The sequence below is a fragment of the Planococcus citri genome, chromosome 2 (assembly GCF_950023065.1).
Source record: "Planococcus citri chromosome 2, ihPlaCitr1.1, whole genome shotgun sequence".
Lineage (NCBI taxonomy): Eukaryota > Metazoa > Arthropoda > Insecta > Hemiptera > Pseudococcidae > Planococcus > Planococcus citri.
In genome coordinates, this window is record NC_088678.1 from 82281944 (window position 1) to 82297093 (window position 15150).

The 15150-nt window shown below is 35.4% G+C and overlaps 1 protein-coding gene and 2 long non-coding RNA genes across 8 annotated transcripts in view; 1 reads left to right on the forward strand and 2 right to left on the reverse strand.

Annotated features, from left to right (window-relative positions):
• Nucleotides 1–4496, reverse strand: part of LOC135838056 (uncharacterized) — a 104974-nt gene extending 100478 nt beyond the window's left edge. For 3 of the 4 annotated variants that reach the window (XR_010557305.1, XR_010557303.1, XR_010557302.1), the window contains exon 1: nucleotides 4317–4496. This is a non-coding gene — a long non-coding RNA (uncharacterized LOC135838056). Of the gene's footprint in view, nucleotides 1–3674; nucleotides 3790–4316 lie in introns of those variants that run through there. The other variant, XR_010557304.1, reaches the window with a different exon arrangement.
• LOC135838054 (choline transporter-like 2) overlaps nucleotides 1–15150 on the forward strand; it is a 43939-nt gene that overhangs the window by 14270 nt on the left and 14519 nt on the right. For all 3 annotated transcript variants that reach the window (XM_065353585.1, XM_065353586.1, XM_065353587.1), the window contains exons 2-5: nucleotides 4793–4943; nucleotides 5088–5210; nucleotides 10227–10390; nucleotides 10490–10688. In XM_065353585.1, coding sequence (XP_065209657.1) covers nucleotides 4916–4943; nucleotides 5088–5210; nucleotides 10227–10390; nucleotides 10490–10688 — 514 coding nt within the window. In that variant the 5' untranslated portion in view covers nucleotides 4793–4915. The remainder of the gene's footprint in view (nucleotides 1–4792; nucleotides 4944–5087; nucleotides 5211–10226; nucleotides 10391–10489; nucleotides 10689–15150) is intronic.
• LOC135838058 (uncharacterized) overlaps nucleotides 10666–15150 on the reverse strand; it is a 66868-nt gene continuing 62383 nt past the window's right edge. The window contains exon 8 of the long non-coding RNA XR_010557306.1: nucleotides 10666–10795. This is a non-coding gene — a long non-coding RNA (uncharacterized LOC135838058). The remainder of the gene's footprint in view (nucleotides 10796–15150) is intronic.

Genomic DNA, 15150 nt, shown 5'->3' on the forward strand with positions numbered 1-15150 from the left:
GGAATTTAAGAATTTGAAAATAATCCAAGAATCGTGGGTTTTTTTTTATGAATTTCCAACTGTGAATATTTCGTTACGGGATTTACAAAACCGTGGGAGGTACAGAGCTCCAAAATTTTGGTCAAAATTCAAAAAAAAAAAAAGGTCAAATATCGTACGACATAATTTTTTTATTTCTTCCTCTCCAAAGTCCCCCTTTGGTGAACCAAATTACCTCAATTCTGAATGAATTCTTCGTGTGAATAATGCCCAAGGCTTGTACTCTTTTTTTTTTTATTATTGAAAAAAGGTAACTTTAGTAACTAAAATGACGACATTTCAATTACCATCGCTCATCGAATTTCAAGAAACGATACTCGCATCGGTTGGAATAATTCGAAATTATTAAACATTTTTTATGTTGATTATTATGATTACTAATTTGATGATTCAAACAGATACGTATTTCCTTTTTTGTTATTTCGTTTAATCATTATTATTTTTATGATAATTTAATCGAGGTTACAAAACACTTTAACGCAGAAAAAAGTCATCGAAAAAACCACAAAAACATTTACAATTTTAGCGCAAAAAAAGTACTTTTTGCAATTTCTGGTAAAAAAAAAGCTACGCATTATCGAGCTAAGTATGGCAAAAATGAGACTTCTAGCTTCTTGGCAATTTTTGACAATTTTGCTAAAAAGCGGGAATTTTTGAGATTGGTAATTTGCAAAATGCAAGACTTTGACAATTTTTTCAAAAAGCAGTTTTACCTACTTCTTGGGATTCCCAAAAACTGATACTTTATGGAAATTCTTGGCTAAGAAACGAGACGTTTGGGGAATTGTGGAGGGGGGGGGGGGGAGCGAGACCAAGCGAGAGTTTTCGTTAAAAGAAAGACGTAAAGAAAGATTTCGACAATTTCAGCAAAAAACAAGACTTTTTTTGGCAATAATTGCCAAAAAGTGATATTTTTTCGCAATTTTTGCCGAAAAGGTTGCGCTATTTTGCAACTTTTTATCAAAAAGTGGGATGTTTCAACGATTTTTGGTATAAACGCTCAACTTCGGGATGTTCAATTTTTGATTTTTTTATAGCTACATAAGTATTTGGTAAAAAAGTGAGATGTTTTGTCAATTTTTTGCAACCAAAAAAAAAACTTTTTGGCAATTATTATTGGCAAAAAAGTGAAACTTTTTCGTAATTTTTGTCAAAAAAAAAAAGCGATACCTACTTTTATCAATTTTTGACAAATAATGTCAAAAAAGCAAAACGTTTGGGAATTTTTGAGGAAAAAACGAGACTTTTTGGAATTTTTCGCGAGACATAATTTTTAGAGATTCAACTTTGAGAAAGGCTGAAGAATTTGGTATAAACTCCAAAGTTGTACATTGACGAAAAATTTCAAATGCTAAAAAAACAACCCCTTTCATCTTACAAGTCTGTTTTTTTCCAGGATAAGAAAACCAGAAAGAATGAAAAAAAAATTGAAAGAAAACGTAAAATACTCTTTCTTGAATGAAAAACTTCAAAAATTTTATAGAAAAAAAATGGAAAAAAAATCAGAACTATTTTAGGGTCATTCCATGTCAATTCGACCCAGCTTTTTGAGTCATGTCTTTCGATTTCGCTCAAATTTTTTTTACAATATCTACCCACCCAGTAAGTAAGAAACCTGCAATCAGTTTGGTCCCACCCCCCCTCAGGGGGCGGGTGGGGGGGCTTCCATTATTTTCACATTATTTCGAGGTACTTAACTTCAGCAGCGCATTCCTCCGAAGCTATGATACATTGATCAAAACTGATTTCACAGTTCGAACGGGCATTGAATTTTAAATTTTTTAAGCATTTTGAAATTTGCAAAAGTTGAAAGTTAAAGTTTCAAATTGAAAGTTCAAATTTCAAACTGGCGCTGTAAGTGGGAGCTACCATTTAAACATCTGAAAAAATTACCATCGATGTATCTTTTGATGCTTTTTTGAAATATCTTATTTTCAAGATGGGATCTCTCAATTTGGAGGGGAGTACCCCCACCGCCAATTTTGGGCAAAACTTTCGAAAAAAACTGGGGCATGTGACATATTGAATTGTATGTTTTTGGTGACGTTGAACACGAATATGACGTCAGATTTTTGATTGGACCCCATCCACAGCCCCCAGCACCTCCCCAAAGGGGGTAAAAGTCGAAAAAATGATTACATTCGTGTGACATATGAAATAGCATGTTTTTGGTGACGCTGAATTCGAATATGGTGTCAGATTTTGAATTGGACCTTATCCACGGCCCCCAACACCTCCCCAAATGGGTAAAAGTCAAAAAAATGGTTTCATTCGTGTGACACATGAAATAGTATGTTTTCGATATCGCTGAACACGAATATAGCCTTAGATTTTCAAATTGCCTCACCCATCGCCCCAAAAACCTCCCCAAATCGGTAAAAGTCCAACAATTTCATATGTCACACGAATGAAATCATTTTTTTCGACTTTTGCCTCCTTTGGGGAGGTGCCTGGGGGCCGTGGATGGGGTCCAATTCAAAATCTGATGTCATATTCGTATTCAGCGTCACCAAAAACATACTATTTCATGTGTCACACGAATGTAATCATTCTTTCGATTTTTACTCCCTTTGGGGAGGTGCTGGGGGCCGTAGATGGGGTCCAATCAAAAATCTGACGTCATATTCGTGTTCAACGTCACCAAAAACATACAATTCAATATGTCACATGCCCCAGTTTTTTTTCGAAAGTTTTGCCCAAAATTGGCGGTGGGGGTACTCCCCCCCAAATTGAGAGATCTCATCTTGAAAATAATATATTTCAAAAAAGCATCAAAAGATACATCGATGGTAATTTTTTAAGATTTTTAAATGGTAGCTCCCACTTACAGCGCCATTTTGAAATTTGAACTTTCAATTTGAAAGTTCAACTTTCAACTTTTGCAAATTTCAATATGCTTAAAAAATTCAAAATTCGATGCCTGTTTGAACTATGAAATCAGTTTTGATCAATATATCATAGCTTCGAAGGAATGCGCTGCTGAAGTTGAGTACCTCGAAACAATGTGAAAATAATGGAAGCTCCCCCACCCGCCCCCTGAGGGGGGTGGGACCAAACTGATTGCGGGTTTCTTACTTATACTTACTGGGTGGGTAGATATTGTAAAAAAAATTTGAGCGAAATCGAAAGACATGACTTTCAAAATCGCCTTTTCTGGGTCGAATTGACATGGAATGACCCTTTACTATTTTGATAGAAGAGCCGAACTTTTTTTTCAATTTTGGCAATTGAAGTAGGGTTATTTATATAGCAATTTTGGCAAAAATGTAGAACTTTTTGCAATTTTGGCAGAACAGTGAATATTTCGAAATTTGGCAGGAAAGTAGGGTTATTTTGCAATTTTGACAGGAAGGCGACTCTTTTTTAAAATTTTGGCACAAAAGCAGAACTACATAAATAATTATTCTGCAATTTGAGCCAAAAACAAATTTCATTATGGCAATTTTCTTGGATGGATGAAATATTTCTATTCCTTTCTTCAAGAATCTTGATTAATATTTTTTTTCAATTTAAAATATTTCCTAACCAAAACCTTGCTTTAGAATTCGAGAGAAATCGGAGTACCCAAACCGAAGCCCAAAAATTGGCTCATCTAACATAGAATGACTGAAAAGTGAGTAAATCTACTCGATGACCTCGACGATTTTCGGAATTCCCGTTCCATTGAGTGAGAGCGACAGATCCAAAAACAGAAGCGATAAGACGATAAATTCGTTCATAAGGTCACCCTGCAACGTTTAATGGTGTATATTCGACCCTGTACGAGTACAATGTTTACATAAGCTACAAGTGTCCGTCTTCGGTAGTCTTTTATTAACAAAGAAAAAGGGCGTACGGTACACGGCGAATATTCGCACTTGAAATACCACGTCGACCTACTTTTCGAGCTCGCCGACGACGGGGTAAAATTATTAGGAAAAGAAAAAGGGTAAAAGTCTCATTGTGTATAATGAAGGCCTTCTCATCGTACGTGTAGTGTAACCAGCCATCAGTTCGAAATATTCAAATCAATTTTCATATTTGTAGGTTACAGCAAGTCGAGTATTCGACCGACGCCGACGGTTCGTTATGGTTTGGAAGATGTCACGTACGATGTAATTAGTCGTACAATTCTCATCTGAATAGTGAATAGGCATATTTTTATAAGACTCAATTCCAGTTCACTTTCTCTGGTCAACAGCTAGTTATGTACGTAGATTTGCAACGAGCTAAGCTAAATACCTTATTAAGAAGATTGTACGGTTAATATTGCTTGATTAATCGTTCGTAAAAATTACCATTATCTATAGATGGGTTTTCTTTTCGTACACTAATGCCGATAAGGTAAATCTGAAATCTGAAATCACGCGTTGCAGATAAAGATAGAGGCAGTAGGCACAAGTTCAATCTTCATAGTTCATTCAATACTCCAATACCAATCTTTCGTTCTGACTTCTGTTTCTGTCAAGTTTGAAGTTCATCTGAAAAAGAAATAAATAAATAAAATAAATGAAACGCTTCGTTGAAAAATTAATTGACATATTACTGGCTACCTATTTATCGATTCCTAATGTGTTTTCTAATCGCTCATAACTACTGATAAAAAAAAACGCACATTTCATCGTCGTTGATTAAAAAAAAAAAAAAATTATCACAATGTAACAATTACCTATTTACCTAAATTTACAAGTTTATTCTTTAAATTCAACGTATATTAGGTTGATCGTGTAAATCCAAATTTTCGTAACATTTCGATATGCTTCTAATTTACCAGGCCCAAGTACGCGGTTAACATTGAAGGAGAGTTATGTCGATGTCGCCGCAATAAAACCGATACCGAAATCAAGAAGTGATACAGCAGAGCAAACCGAAGGACGTTCGCCCAACGGTAACGACGATGAGTAGCTCTTCCGAGAACTCAGTAGGTGAGTCTGAGGTCTTCTTCAATGTCACTTTTGTCTTTTATATGTATTGTCACAAGTACATACATAACATAATAGGTACCTAAATGGGTTTAAAACAACGCACAACCATGATTGGTGCATTATTGGTATTGCTATTTTTTACAGCTTGGAGAGCTTACGACGACGAAGTCTACAGAGGAGTGAAAGAAAAACGATCATGTACCGATATATATTGCCTTCTCATACTGGTGGTGTTTGTTGGATGTTGGATCGGAGTCGGATATTATGGTAAATATTTATAATTAATCATAATACACACACGTACACGCGCGTAACAAAAAGAAAACCCCAAACTGTATCGTATCATTCGTAGTCTGGTGAATTTCGTTTGCTTGGCGTGTTCGGTGTTTGTTATGCATATGCACCGATGCTGGACTCGTGCCCAATATCGTACCAGTATTTAGATACTACGTGTGCTAAGAATGAGAAAATTCCATCGCCTCAATTTAGCGAATTAGAATCGAATTCGTAGTCCTAAATTTCTCAGTTACGTAATACGTTTAAGTATATGTACATTAGGGTGTACCTACCTTATTTTGCAATGTTGGAATTTTCCCCCTCCACCCCCTCCAAAGTTGTTACCTGGGTCATTCCATGTCAATTCGACCAAAATAGTGCGATTTTGAAAGTCATGTCTTTCGATTTCGCTCAAATTTTTTTTACAATATTTACCCATCCAGTAAGTAAGAAAACCGCAATCAGTTTGGTCCCAGCCCCCTCAGGGGGTGGGCGGGGGGGGCTTCCATATTTTCACATTGTCTCGAGGTACTCAAATTCAGCAACGCATTAGGCATTACTCCAAAACTATGATCCTTTGATCAAAACTGATTTCACAGTTCGAAAGGGTATTGAATTTTGAACTTTTTAAGCATATTGAAATTTTCAAAAGTTGAAAGTTGAACTGTCAAACTGATAGTTCAAATTTCAAAATGGCACTGTAAGTGGGAGCTACCATTTAAAATTCTGAAAAAATTTCCATAGATGTACCTTTTGATGCTTTTTCAAAATATTCAAGTTTCGAGATGGGATTTTTTGATGGAAGGGGAGCACCTCCACCCCCAATTTGGGGCAAAATTTTCGAAAAAAAATTGGGGCATGTGACGTATCGAATTGTATGTTTTTGGTAACGGTGAACACGAATATGACGTTACATTGTCGATTGGACCCCATCCACGGCCCCCAGCACCTCCCCAAATGGGGTAAAAGTTCAAAATAGGTTTTTTTTTCGTGCGACACATTAAATAGTATGTTTTTGTTGACGTTGAACACGAATATTACGTCAGATTTTTGATTGGACCCCATCTACGGTCTCCAACAATTTTTTTGGACTTTTACTAATTGGGGGAGGTTCTGGGAGCCATGGGTGAGGCCAATTTGAAAAACTACGACTATATTCGTGTTCGGCGATATCGAAAACATACTATTTCATGTGTCACACGATTGAAACCATTTTTTTTAGGTAACCCCCCCCTCGGGGAGGTTCTGGGGGCCGTGTATGGGTCAAATAAAAAATTTGACGTCATTTTCGTATTCAGCGTCACCGGAAACATACTATTTGATGTGTCGCACGAAAAAAACCCAATTTTGAACTTTTACCCCATTTGGGGAGGTGCTGGGGGCCGTGGATGGGGTCCAATCGACAATCTAACGTCATATTCGTGTTCAGCGTCACCAAAAACATGCAATTCGATATATCACATGCCCCAGATGTTTTTTCGAAAGTTTTGCCCAAAATTGGGGGTGGGGATGCTCCCCCTCCATCAAGAGATCCCATCTCGAAACTTAAATATTTCGAAAAAGCATCAAAAGGTACATCTATGGAAATTTTTTCAGAATTTTAAATAGTAGCTCCCACTTACAGCGCCATTTTGAAATTTGAACTTTCAATTTGAAAGTTCAACTTTCAAATTTTGAAAATTTCAAAATGCTTAAAAAGTTCAAAATTCAATACCTTTTCGAACTATCAAATCAGTTTTGATCAAAGTATCATAGTTTTGGAGTAATGCGCTGCTGAATTTGAGTACCTCGAGGCAATGTGAAAATAATGGAAGCCCCTCCACCCGCCTCCTGAGGGGGCTGGGACCAAACTGATTTCAGGTTCCTTACTTACTGGATGGGTAGATATTGTAAAAAAAAATTTGAGCGAAATCACTTTCACCTGCCTTATTTTCCAAAGTTGGAATTTTCCCCCTCCACCCCCTCCAAAGTTGTTACCTCAGATGAGAAAATAATTCCTTATTTTTCAATTTTCCCCTAGCTGCAAAAAACGTGTTGCCGGTAGCTTCCAACCCCCCCCCCCCCCACTCCTCACCCAAGTTGAAAAAATTGTTAAAAAAATCAAAAAAAGTTCAATTTATGAAGTTTCTGCGTTATTGACCCCCAGACCCCCCCCCCCAAGTGAGGAGCCCCTAAAAGTTGAAATCATAAAAAATGAGAATAAATCAAAATCAGGGAATTTTTTTTTGAAAATATCTCATTTCCACTTTAAAATTTTTCTACATAACGCCTAAAAACACCTTCGTTGGACTTCAAAATTTTGTTGAATCTCTTGTATGGGATCTTCCAAATTTGGAAAAAATTAAGAAAAGATAGACATACCTATCTAATTAACGCCTGTAGAAATTTTTTGAAAATTTCTCAAAGCGCAGAATCTTCCTAAACAAGCACATTTTCAAGAAAAACTCTCCCTTGGTACCCCAAATGATGTTAGTCCCATTGTATAAAGTCTCCAAAGTTGAAAAATACATAATTATAAAAAAAAAAGATGTAAAATTGAAGTCTGCAGAATGTTCATCTCTGAGCAGAATATTTTAATAGAGACCTTTTTATCGCTGGAATTCTTGAAGGAACGCGAATTCTCGAAACGCGTAAGTATGTCCATTGTTTGTACCCTCTCCCAACCATAGGCGCCGCTGAGGTCAAATTTCTGGGGGGGCCAAGCTATGAAGGCAAATTACCAGCAGCATATACATTTTTTTTGTTTTACGTAACATATGATTTTAGTAGGGTACCCGAGTGCCTATATTCGTTCGTTTGCATTTAAAACAGTGTTTCAAAATACATATTCATTTTTGGTGCAAATAAAAACTTGAAAAAAGAAAAAAAATGAAAATTTTATAAACCAGAGCTCATCCAAAGAAAATTTTGGAGCTGCACAATGATGAGTTACTTATAAAAAGTTTATCATTTACATTTTGCTTCAAAATTTTGAAATTCAAATGATTTTTTTTTGAAAAATTCAAAAGCGAAAAAAATGAGCCCAAACGTTCTTGAAAATTAGTATTTTGAGAAGCAAGAAGCATGAAACAATGGAATTTGAATGATAATTTTTTTTTTAAATCTAGGAAGGAAAACAGAGAAGCAAACAGCCCGAGCGAAGCGAGGGCAAAACTTTCAAAAATCAGTCCTTCTTTCAAGAGGTACACGATGGTTTTTTTAGTGTAGTCAAAATTTCATCACTGCTGATGTTTTCTTTGAAAAAGTCATTTTTAGAAATCGCTCAAATATTGAACTGATTTGCATTTTCCAAAAAAACCAGACCCATTTTTTTTCAAGCATGTGATGACGATAGTGTTTTTTTTTAAAAAGTCTGTTTTTTTTTACATAAATATGAATTCTGCTGGGGGGCCAATTTTGAGTTTGGGGGGGCCACGGCCCCCCGGCCCCCCTGGTTGCGGCGCCTATGTCCCAACCCCAAACATTCCAAAAAGAATTGATTTTCGCATCTGTTTGAAAGGTCCTCTTTTTGTTCCAAAATTGCAGAACAAAAGTCATTTTTGGCAAACTTGCTTAAAAGGTTATGTTCATTTTGCAAAATTTGCCCAAGTCAAAAAGTGTCAATTTTGGGGGGGGGGACGGGAATGTCGAAAAGGGTAAATTTTTGGCACAATTGTCAAAACAGGTCCATTTTTGTCAAAATTGTTAAAAAGTGCCTATTTTAGGTAAAATTATCAAAATAACGGACTGTCAGCCAGTCCTGTTCTTGTCAAGACTGCTACAAAAAAACTAGTTTTGTCAAAATTGTCAGAAGTGTCAATTTTTGGCGAGTACAACTTACTTAGACCAAAAGTGTTGTAGTATTATTTTTTCGTCAATATTCTCAGGAAGTATTTTTTTGATGAAGTCATACTCCTTAGTCAAATGGTTTTGATTTTTGCCAAAATTGCTGAGAAAATTGTGTTTTTTTTTAGAAAACGTGCAATCAAAAAAAATATACAGTAGGTAAACTTGATGCTGCAGGTACAAATTATTTGAAAATTTTTCATATCTGAGCAGAATACTTCTGAACAGGTCTTTTTACCACTTTTTTATGGGGGGGGGGGGAGATTCAAAACTGGTAAGTCCATCATTTTTCGTACCCCCTCCTCACTCCAACTCCCCCCCCCCAAATTAATTTTCGCCTCATCTGTTTAAAAACTCATTTTATTGTTCTAAAAGTAGGTACTGTTTTTTTTGCCAAACTCCCTAACGAGGTTCTATTTTTTTTCTGCCAAATTAATATTTAATCCAAGTCCAAAAGTGTCCAAAAGCGTCAATTTCCGAAAAAATAGTCAAGAAGTGACCGTTTTAGTCAATGTTGTCAAAAAATGTTCATTTTTGGCAAAAATTTTCAAAGGGCCCCATTTTTGTCAAAATCACTAAGCAATCCCTGTTCTTGGCAAGATTGTCCAAAAAAATTGCCAAAAAATTCCTGTTTTTCGTCAAAATTCTCAGGAAAGTAGTTTTTTGATAAAATGGGCAATTGATCGTGATTTCTGCCTTTCCTACCTAAAAAGTCTTCTTTTTGTTCTAAAAGTCATATTTTTTGCCAAACATGCTTAAAAGGTTCTGTTTATTTTGCAAAAATTTGCCCAACTCAAAAATAGGTCATTTTTGGAGAAGTTGTCAAAAAAATGTCAATTTTTGGCAAAATTGTCAAAAAAGGCCTATTTTTGGTAAAATTGTCAAAGGGGCCAATTTTTGTCAAAATTGTTAAACAGTCCTCTTCTTGCCAAGATTGTCCAAAAAAAAACCACCGCTTTTGCAAAACTTGTCAAAAAATTCTCATTTTTCGTCGAAATTGTCAGAGAGAATAAATTTTTGGCCAGTTGACAAAAAAATGTAAAATTCTCAGGAAGAAATTTTTTGAAAAAATAATCGAATGGTCGCATGTACATATAAATAAGGTACACCCCAGTATGCAAAAATGCAAATGTACGAGTATACGATAAAATTTTAATACTCTCACCTTTCATTTACCTGCAGCATTTTGGAACGGTGATATTAATAGAATACTGGCGCCTAAAGATTCGACTGGTCGTATTTGCGGAGTGGACGACGACGTTCGCGGCAAAGAATATCTATTCTTTTTCGATATATCAAAATGCGTCTCGTTGAACGTGTTCATTTACGGATGTCCTACCAAACAGGTAACTGAAAATGATGGATGCAAAATAATGAAATATTAATATTGTACCATCGAATGCGACCTTGCAATGTATCTTATTTTTCCTCCTTACCTGCGACAGATGTGCGTCAAAGAATGTCCCAAAGAGAACTGGTCCAGCGATGAAGTATTCAAAAGGCCGAAAGTTGTTTGGAGAGAAGAGCAGAAGAAATTACTATGCGATCGGGAGGGAATCGCCGCGACGGTCAATTCGTACGAAGCGTTGAATCAAACCATAAGAGAGCAAAAATGCGCGCCGTACTATCTTCGCAGTACTGCAGGTGAGTCGATACTTGATGATAGTTTCATTTTTGTTGATAGGGTACATATTTCATTTCAATTTTAACTCGAAGTTGTGGACAGCAGTGTTCTGGATTTTTCCAAATATCTGAAAATTTATATCAAGTTTTTAAGCAATCGAACAAATAATAATCAATTTATATCTTTTTAATACTCCTACAATGATCTAGAAAAAAATTTGTAGCTCATGAACCTCCCCCCTCCCCAATGTGTTTCGTAGTTTTGAGATTTAAAAAAAGACGAGACCAAAATTCACTCATCTTCATAATTGGGATTTTTTCCATTTTGGCCTCAATTTTGGAGGTCTAGCTCCCCCTTCACCCATAACCCTTCCAAGTCCAAAATCCATAAGACAAACGAAAAAAAGGTTTCCTGAAGAGGAACCTTTCGAAATGTCTTATCGGCCTCTGATTTGAACGGGATCGCGATTTTCGAAAAGAGCTTGATCTGAATCTCCCCCCCCCCATGAATGAAATTTCAGCTGCCCAAATTCAATTTTTCGATTTTATGAAAATGGCGGCCATTTTGATTGATAGGTCAGCCGAAATCGCAGATTTTGCGTTTCAACATAGGACTTGCACGAACTTTTTCAAACTTTACAAAGGTAGACCGAAAGATTATGCGAAAATTTACCACCTGTCAAAATTTCAAGTGCTAAAGTGCTTTTTTCGATTTTTGGTAAATTTTTGAAAATCCAATTTAGGCCAAAAATGAGGGGAAAAATCAAAATTTTACCAAATTGGCCGAGAAAGCGGAAATTTTGGATATACCCTATTTTCGACATGCCAAATCGATTGGAAACGGTTTCAACCAGTTTTGAGCAGTTCTGGAGCCTCCAGCAGATTTTTGAAGCTCGAAATTCCATCAAATTGGAGTTGTAAAGCTAAAATTTATTCTAAAAACTAATTTCAGTACGCTACGAAGTACTGCAGGTGAATTTCAAGTCGTTTTGGAGCCTCCAGCGACTTTTTAAAAATTCCTGAAACCTCCAGCAGATTTTTGAAACTTTAAATTTTCACAAAATTTCATCAAATGGAGATGGAAAGCTGAAATTTACTCTACACTCCAATTTTAACACCCTCTGAAGACGACTTCAGATGGTTTCAAGTCATTTTAGGGCCTCCAGCGACTTTTTTGAAAATTACTGGAGCCTCCAGCAAATTTTTGTAACTATAAATTTTCACAAAATTCCAAGATGGAAAGTCGAAATACATTCTGCAAACTAATTTCAATACGCTACGAAGTTGACTGCTGGTGGATTTCAAGTCGTTTTGGAGCCTCCAGCGACTTTTTGAAAGGTTATATAGCCTTTTTTTTTTTTGGAAAATTGAAATTTCCTAAAAGTAGCTGGAAGCTTCAAAACTATTTGAAACCACCATATGTCTTCAAAGTAAATTTCAACTTGCCAACTCCATTTGATAAATTAACCCTTTCGGCTACAAGACAAACTGACGGATAAAATTCGAAGTGCTTTAAACTGAGTTAGGCCGGTTGCTGCCTAGAACTCAAAATTTGCTGGAAATCGCACATTCAGAAAGTATTCATGTCACAAATGGCAATAAACCTTAAATTGACTATTTTTCGATTTATGACACCGAATAGCATTATAGATCAAAATCAAGCCTTCTGAGGCATCTGATATTTCAAGATGAAAGTATTGGTAACAAGCATTTTTGAAAATAGAAAAAAAGATGAGCTAAAATAAAATTAGTTTGAGTAAAAAAAAGAAATTATTGAAGAAAAACAAGGCATGCGACTTCAGATAGTTATTCAAACTGCAAATGTTTGAAGGTGTTTGCTTGTGGGAAGATTAAAATTGATGGGAAAATCTTTGTGTTATAGAGAGCATTTTTCAAAATTTTGAGAACCCATGTCACAATTCAACGCTAATTTTCAATGAAATTCTGAAAAATATGTATGATTTTCATCTTTCGACACATACATCTCTCTTGAGATAATTTGCTTGGGTGAGTAAGTTGACTCAGAAGATGACTGGGTAAACTTTTGCAAGCATTTGAATTTTATGATGGATACTGTGTCATAATGACTGCGTTCAATCAATTCATTATCTGTAAGATGACTTCTAAAAAGTAATTCCAGTAATTTCACAATATGATGTACGTATTTTATTTTTATTATCTCCTTATGACAAACAGATTGAAGGCTGTATTATGACACAGTATCTATCATAAAATTCAAATGCTCGCAAAAGTTCACCTAGTCATCTTCTGAGGTAACTTACTCACCCAAGCAAATCACCTCAAGAGAGATGTATGTGTCAGCAAATGAAAATGATGTCATACTTTTCAGGTTGAATTGTGACACAAGTTTTCAAAATTTCAAAAAATGCTCTCTATAACACAAAAATTTTTCCATCAATTTTAATCCTCCCACAAGCAATCACCTTCAAACATTTGCAGTTTGAATAACCATCTGAAGTCGCATGCCTTGTTTTTCTTCAAAAATTTCATTTTTTACACAAACATATTTTATTTTAGCTCATCTTTTTTTCTATTTTCAAAAATGCTTGTTATCAATATTTTCATCTTGAAATATCAGATGCCTCAGAAGGCTTGATTTTGATTTATAATGCTATTCGGTGTCATAAATCGAAAAATAGTCAATTTAAGGTTTATTGCCATTTGTGACATGAATACTTTCTGAATGTGCGATTTCCAGCAAATTTTGCGTTCTAGGCAGCAACCGACCTCACTCAGTTTAAAGCACTTCAAATTTTATCCGTCAGTTTGTCTCATAGCCGAAAGGGTTAATGTTGGGGAAATTTCAAGTTCCAAAAATCTACTGCAGGCTCCAGTAATTTTCAAAAAAGTCGCTGGAGGCCCTAAAATGACTTGAAATCCACCAGAAGTCGTCTTCAGAGCGTGTTAAAATTGGAGTGTAGAGTAAATTTCAGCTTTCCATATCCATTTGAAGAAATTTTGTGAAAATTTAAGGTTTCAAAAATCTACTGGAGGCTCCAGTAATTTTCAAAAAGTCGGTGGCGGATCCAAAACGACTTGAAATTCGCCTGCAGTACTTCGTAGCGTATTGAAATTAGTTTTAGAATATATTTTAGCTCTACAACTCCAATTTGATGGAATTTTGTGGGAATTTCGAGTTTCAAAAATCTGTTGGAGGCTCCAGAACTGCTCAAAACGGGTTGAAACTGTTACCGGCTTTTCGAAGAAAAGTCAGGTACTGTATTTGTCTCAATTGTGACAGTTTCGGTCCGGAGTAAATTTTCTTTGCGTTTTGGGGTGTTGGGATCATTGTGGGACCATTAGTTTTTTTTCAGGTTTCCTTAAAGTTTATATATATATATTTGCTTGCGACCAGACATGTCAACTATGCTTGGCATATTTACTGAAAAGTGAACAAAATTTTAAAATTGGCATAATTTCTGTTCTATATCACTTATTAAAATTTTATTTACAGATTCAATCTAATATTTAAGAAATCTATGTGTTGAAAAAAGTAATCAGATTTTTAGGCTGAATTTTGAAGAAAATTTTTGAAAATGGAGTCAAAGTAATTTGAATTTTGAGAAAGTTAAGACACCACAAGAAAGCTTAAACAAAATAAAAATTTTTGATGTTTCTAATTTTTCAATTGGCCAATAAAATACTGAAATATTTCGAGTCAAATTTGTTGTCGTGTACACTCAGGATCGATGTATTTGCATACATCTCCACCAGCACATCACATTCTACTCACTACAAATCAACTGTAGACCCTGCGTTCGTCCTCGCGCCTTAATTTCTAAGCCATGCGACCTCTGGTGGAAGTTTCTGAAAACTCATAGTTGACTTGTATAGTAAAATTAACCCATGACTTGTCAACTATAGTTGACAAGTTGGTCAGTCCACTTGTATAGTAAAATTAACCCATTCAACAGTTGACAAGTCTGGATACTAATACCTATATATATATATATATATATATGTGTTTATGTACCAATTTTGTGGCAGAGTAAACTCGAAACCTATGAAATTTTGAACAAAGTGCTTTATCCCTCCCGACAGGTGTATTGCCGAAATTTTGAGATTTCGAGTTTTATTAAAATCGGTTTAGGCGTTCCTTAGATATTTCAGATTAAGTGATTTTTTTTTGACATTTTTGCGTCCTTTTGCAGACTTCCTCATCAGTTTTGTTTTTGGTATACCTATTTTTAAATATTTTGCTTAGCAATAATCACTAACGTCTGTCTTTATACCCAAACGATTTCTCAGTTTATTTCTTGTTAGAAACTCGATGGAAAATCGGTTCAGGTGTTCCTTTGACATTTCAGCTTAGATAGGCTTTGTTGATTTTTTTTTTGTTATTTTTGCAGACTTTTGCAGACTTCCTCGTCAGTTTTGTTTTTGGTATACCTATTTTTTTTAAAGCATAAATGTTTTGCTTAGCAATAATCACTAATGTCTATCTTAATACCCAAACGATTTC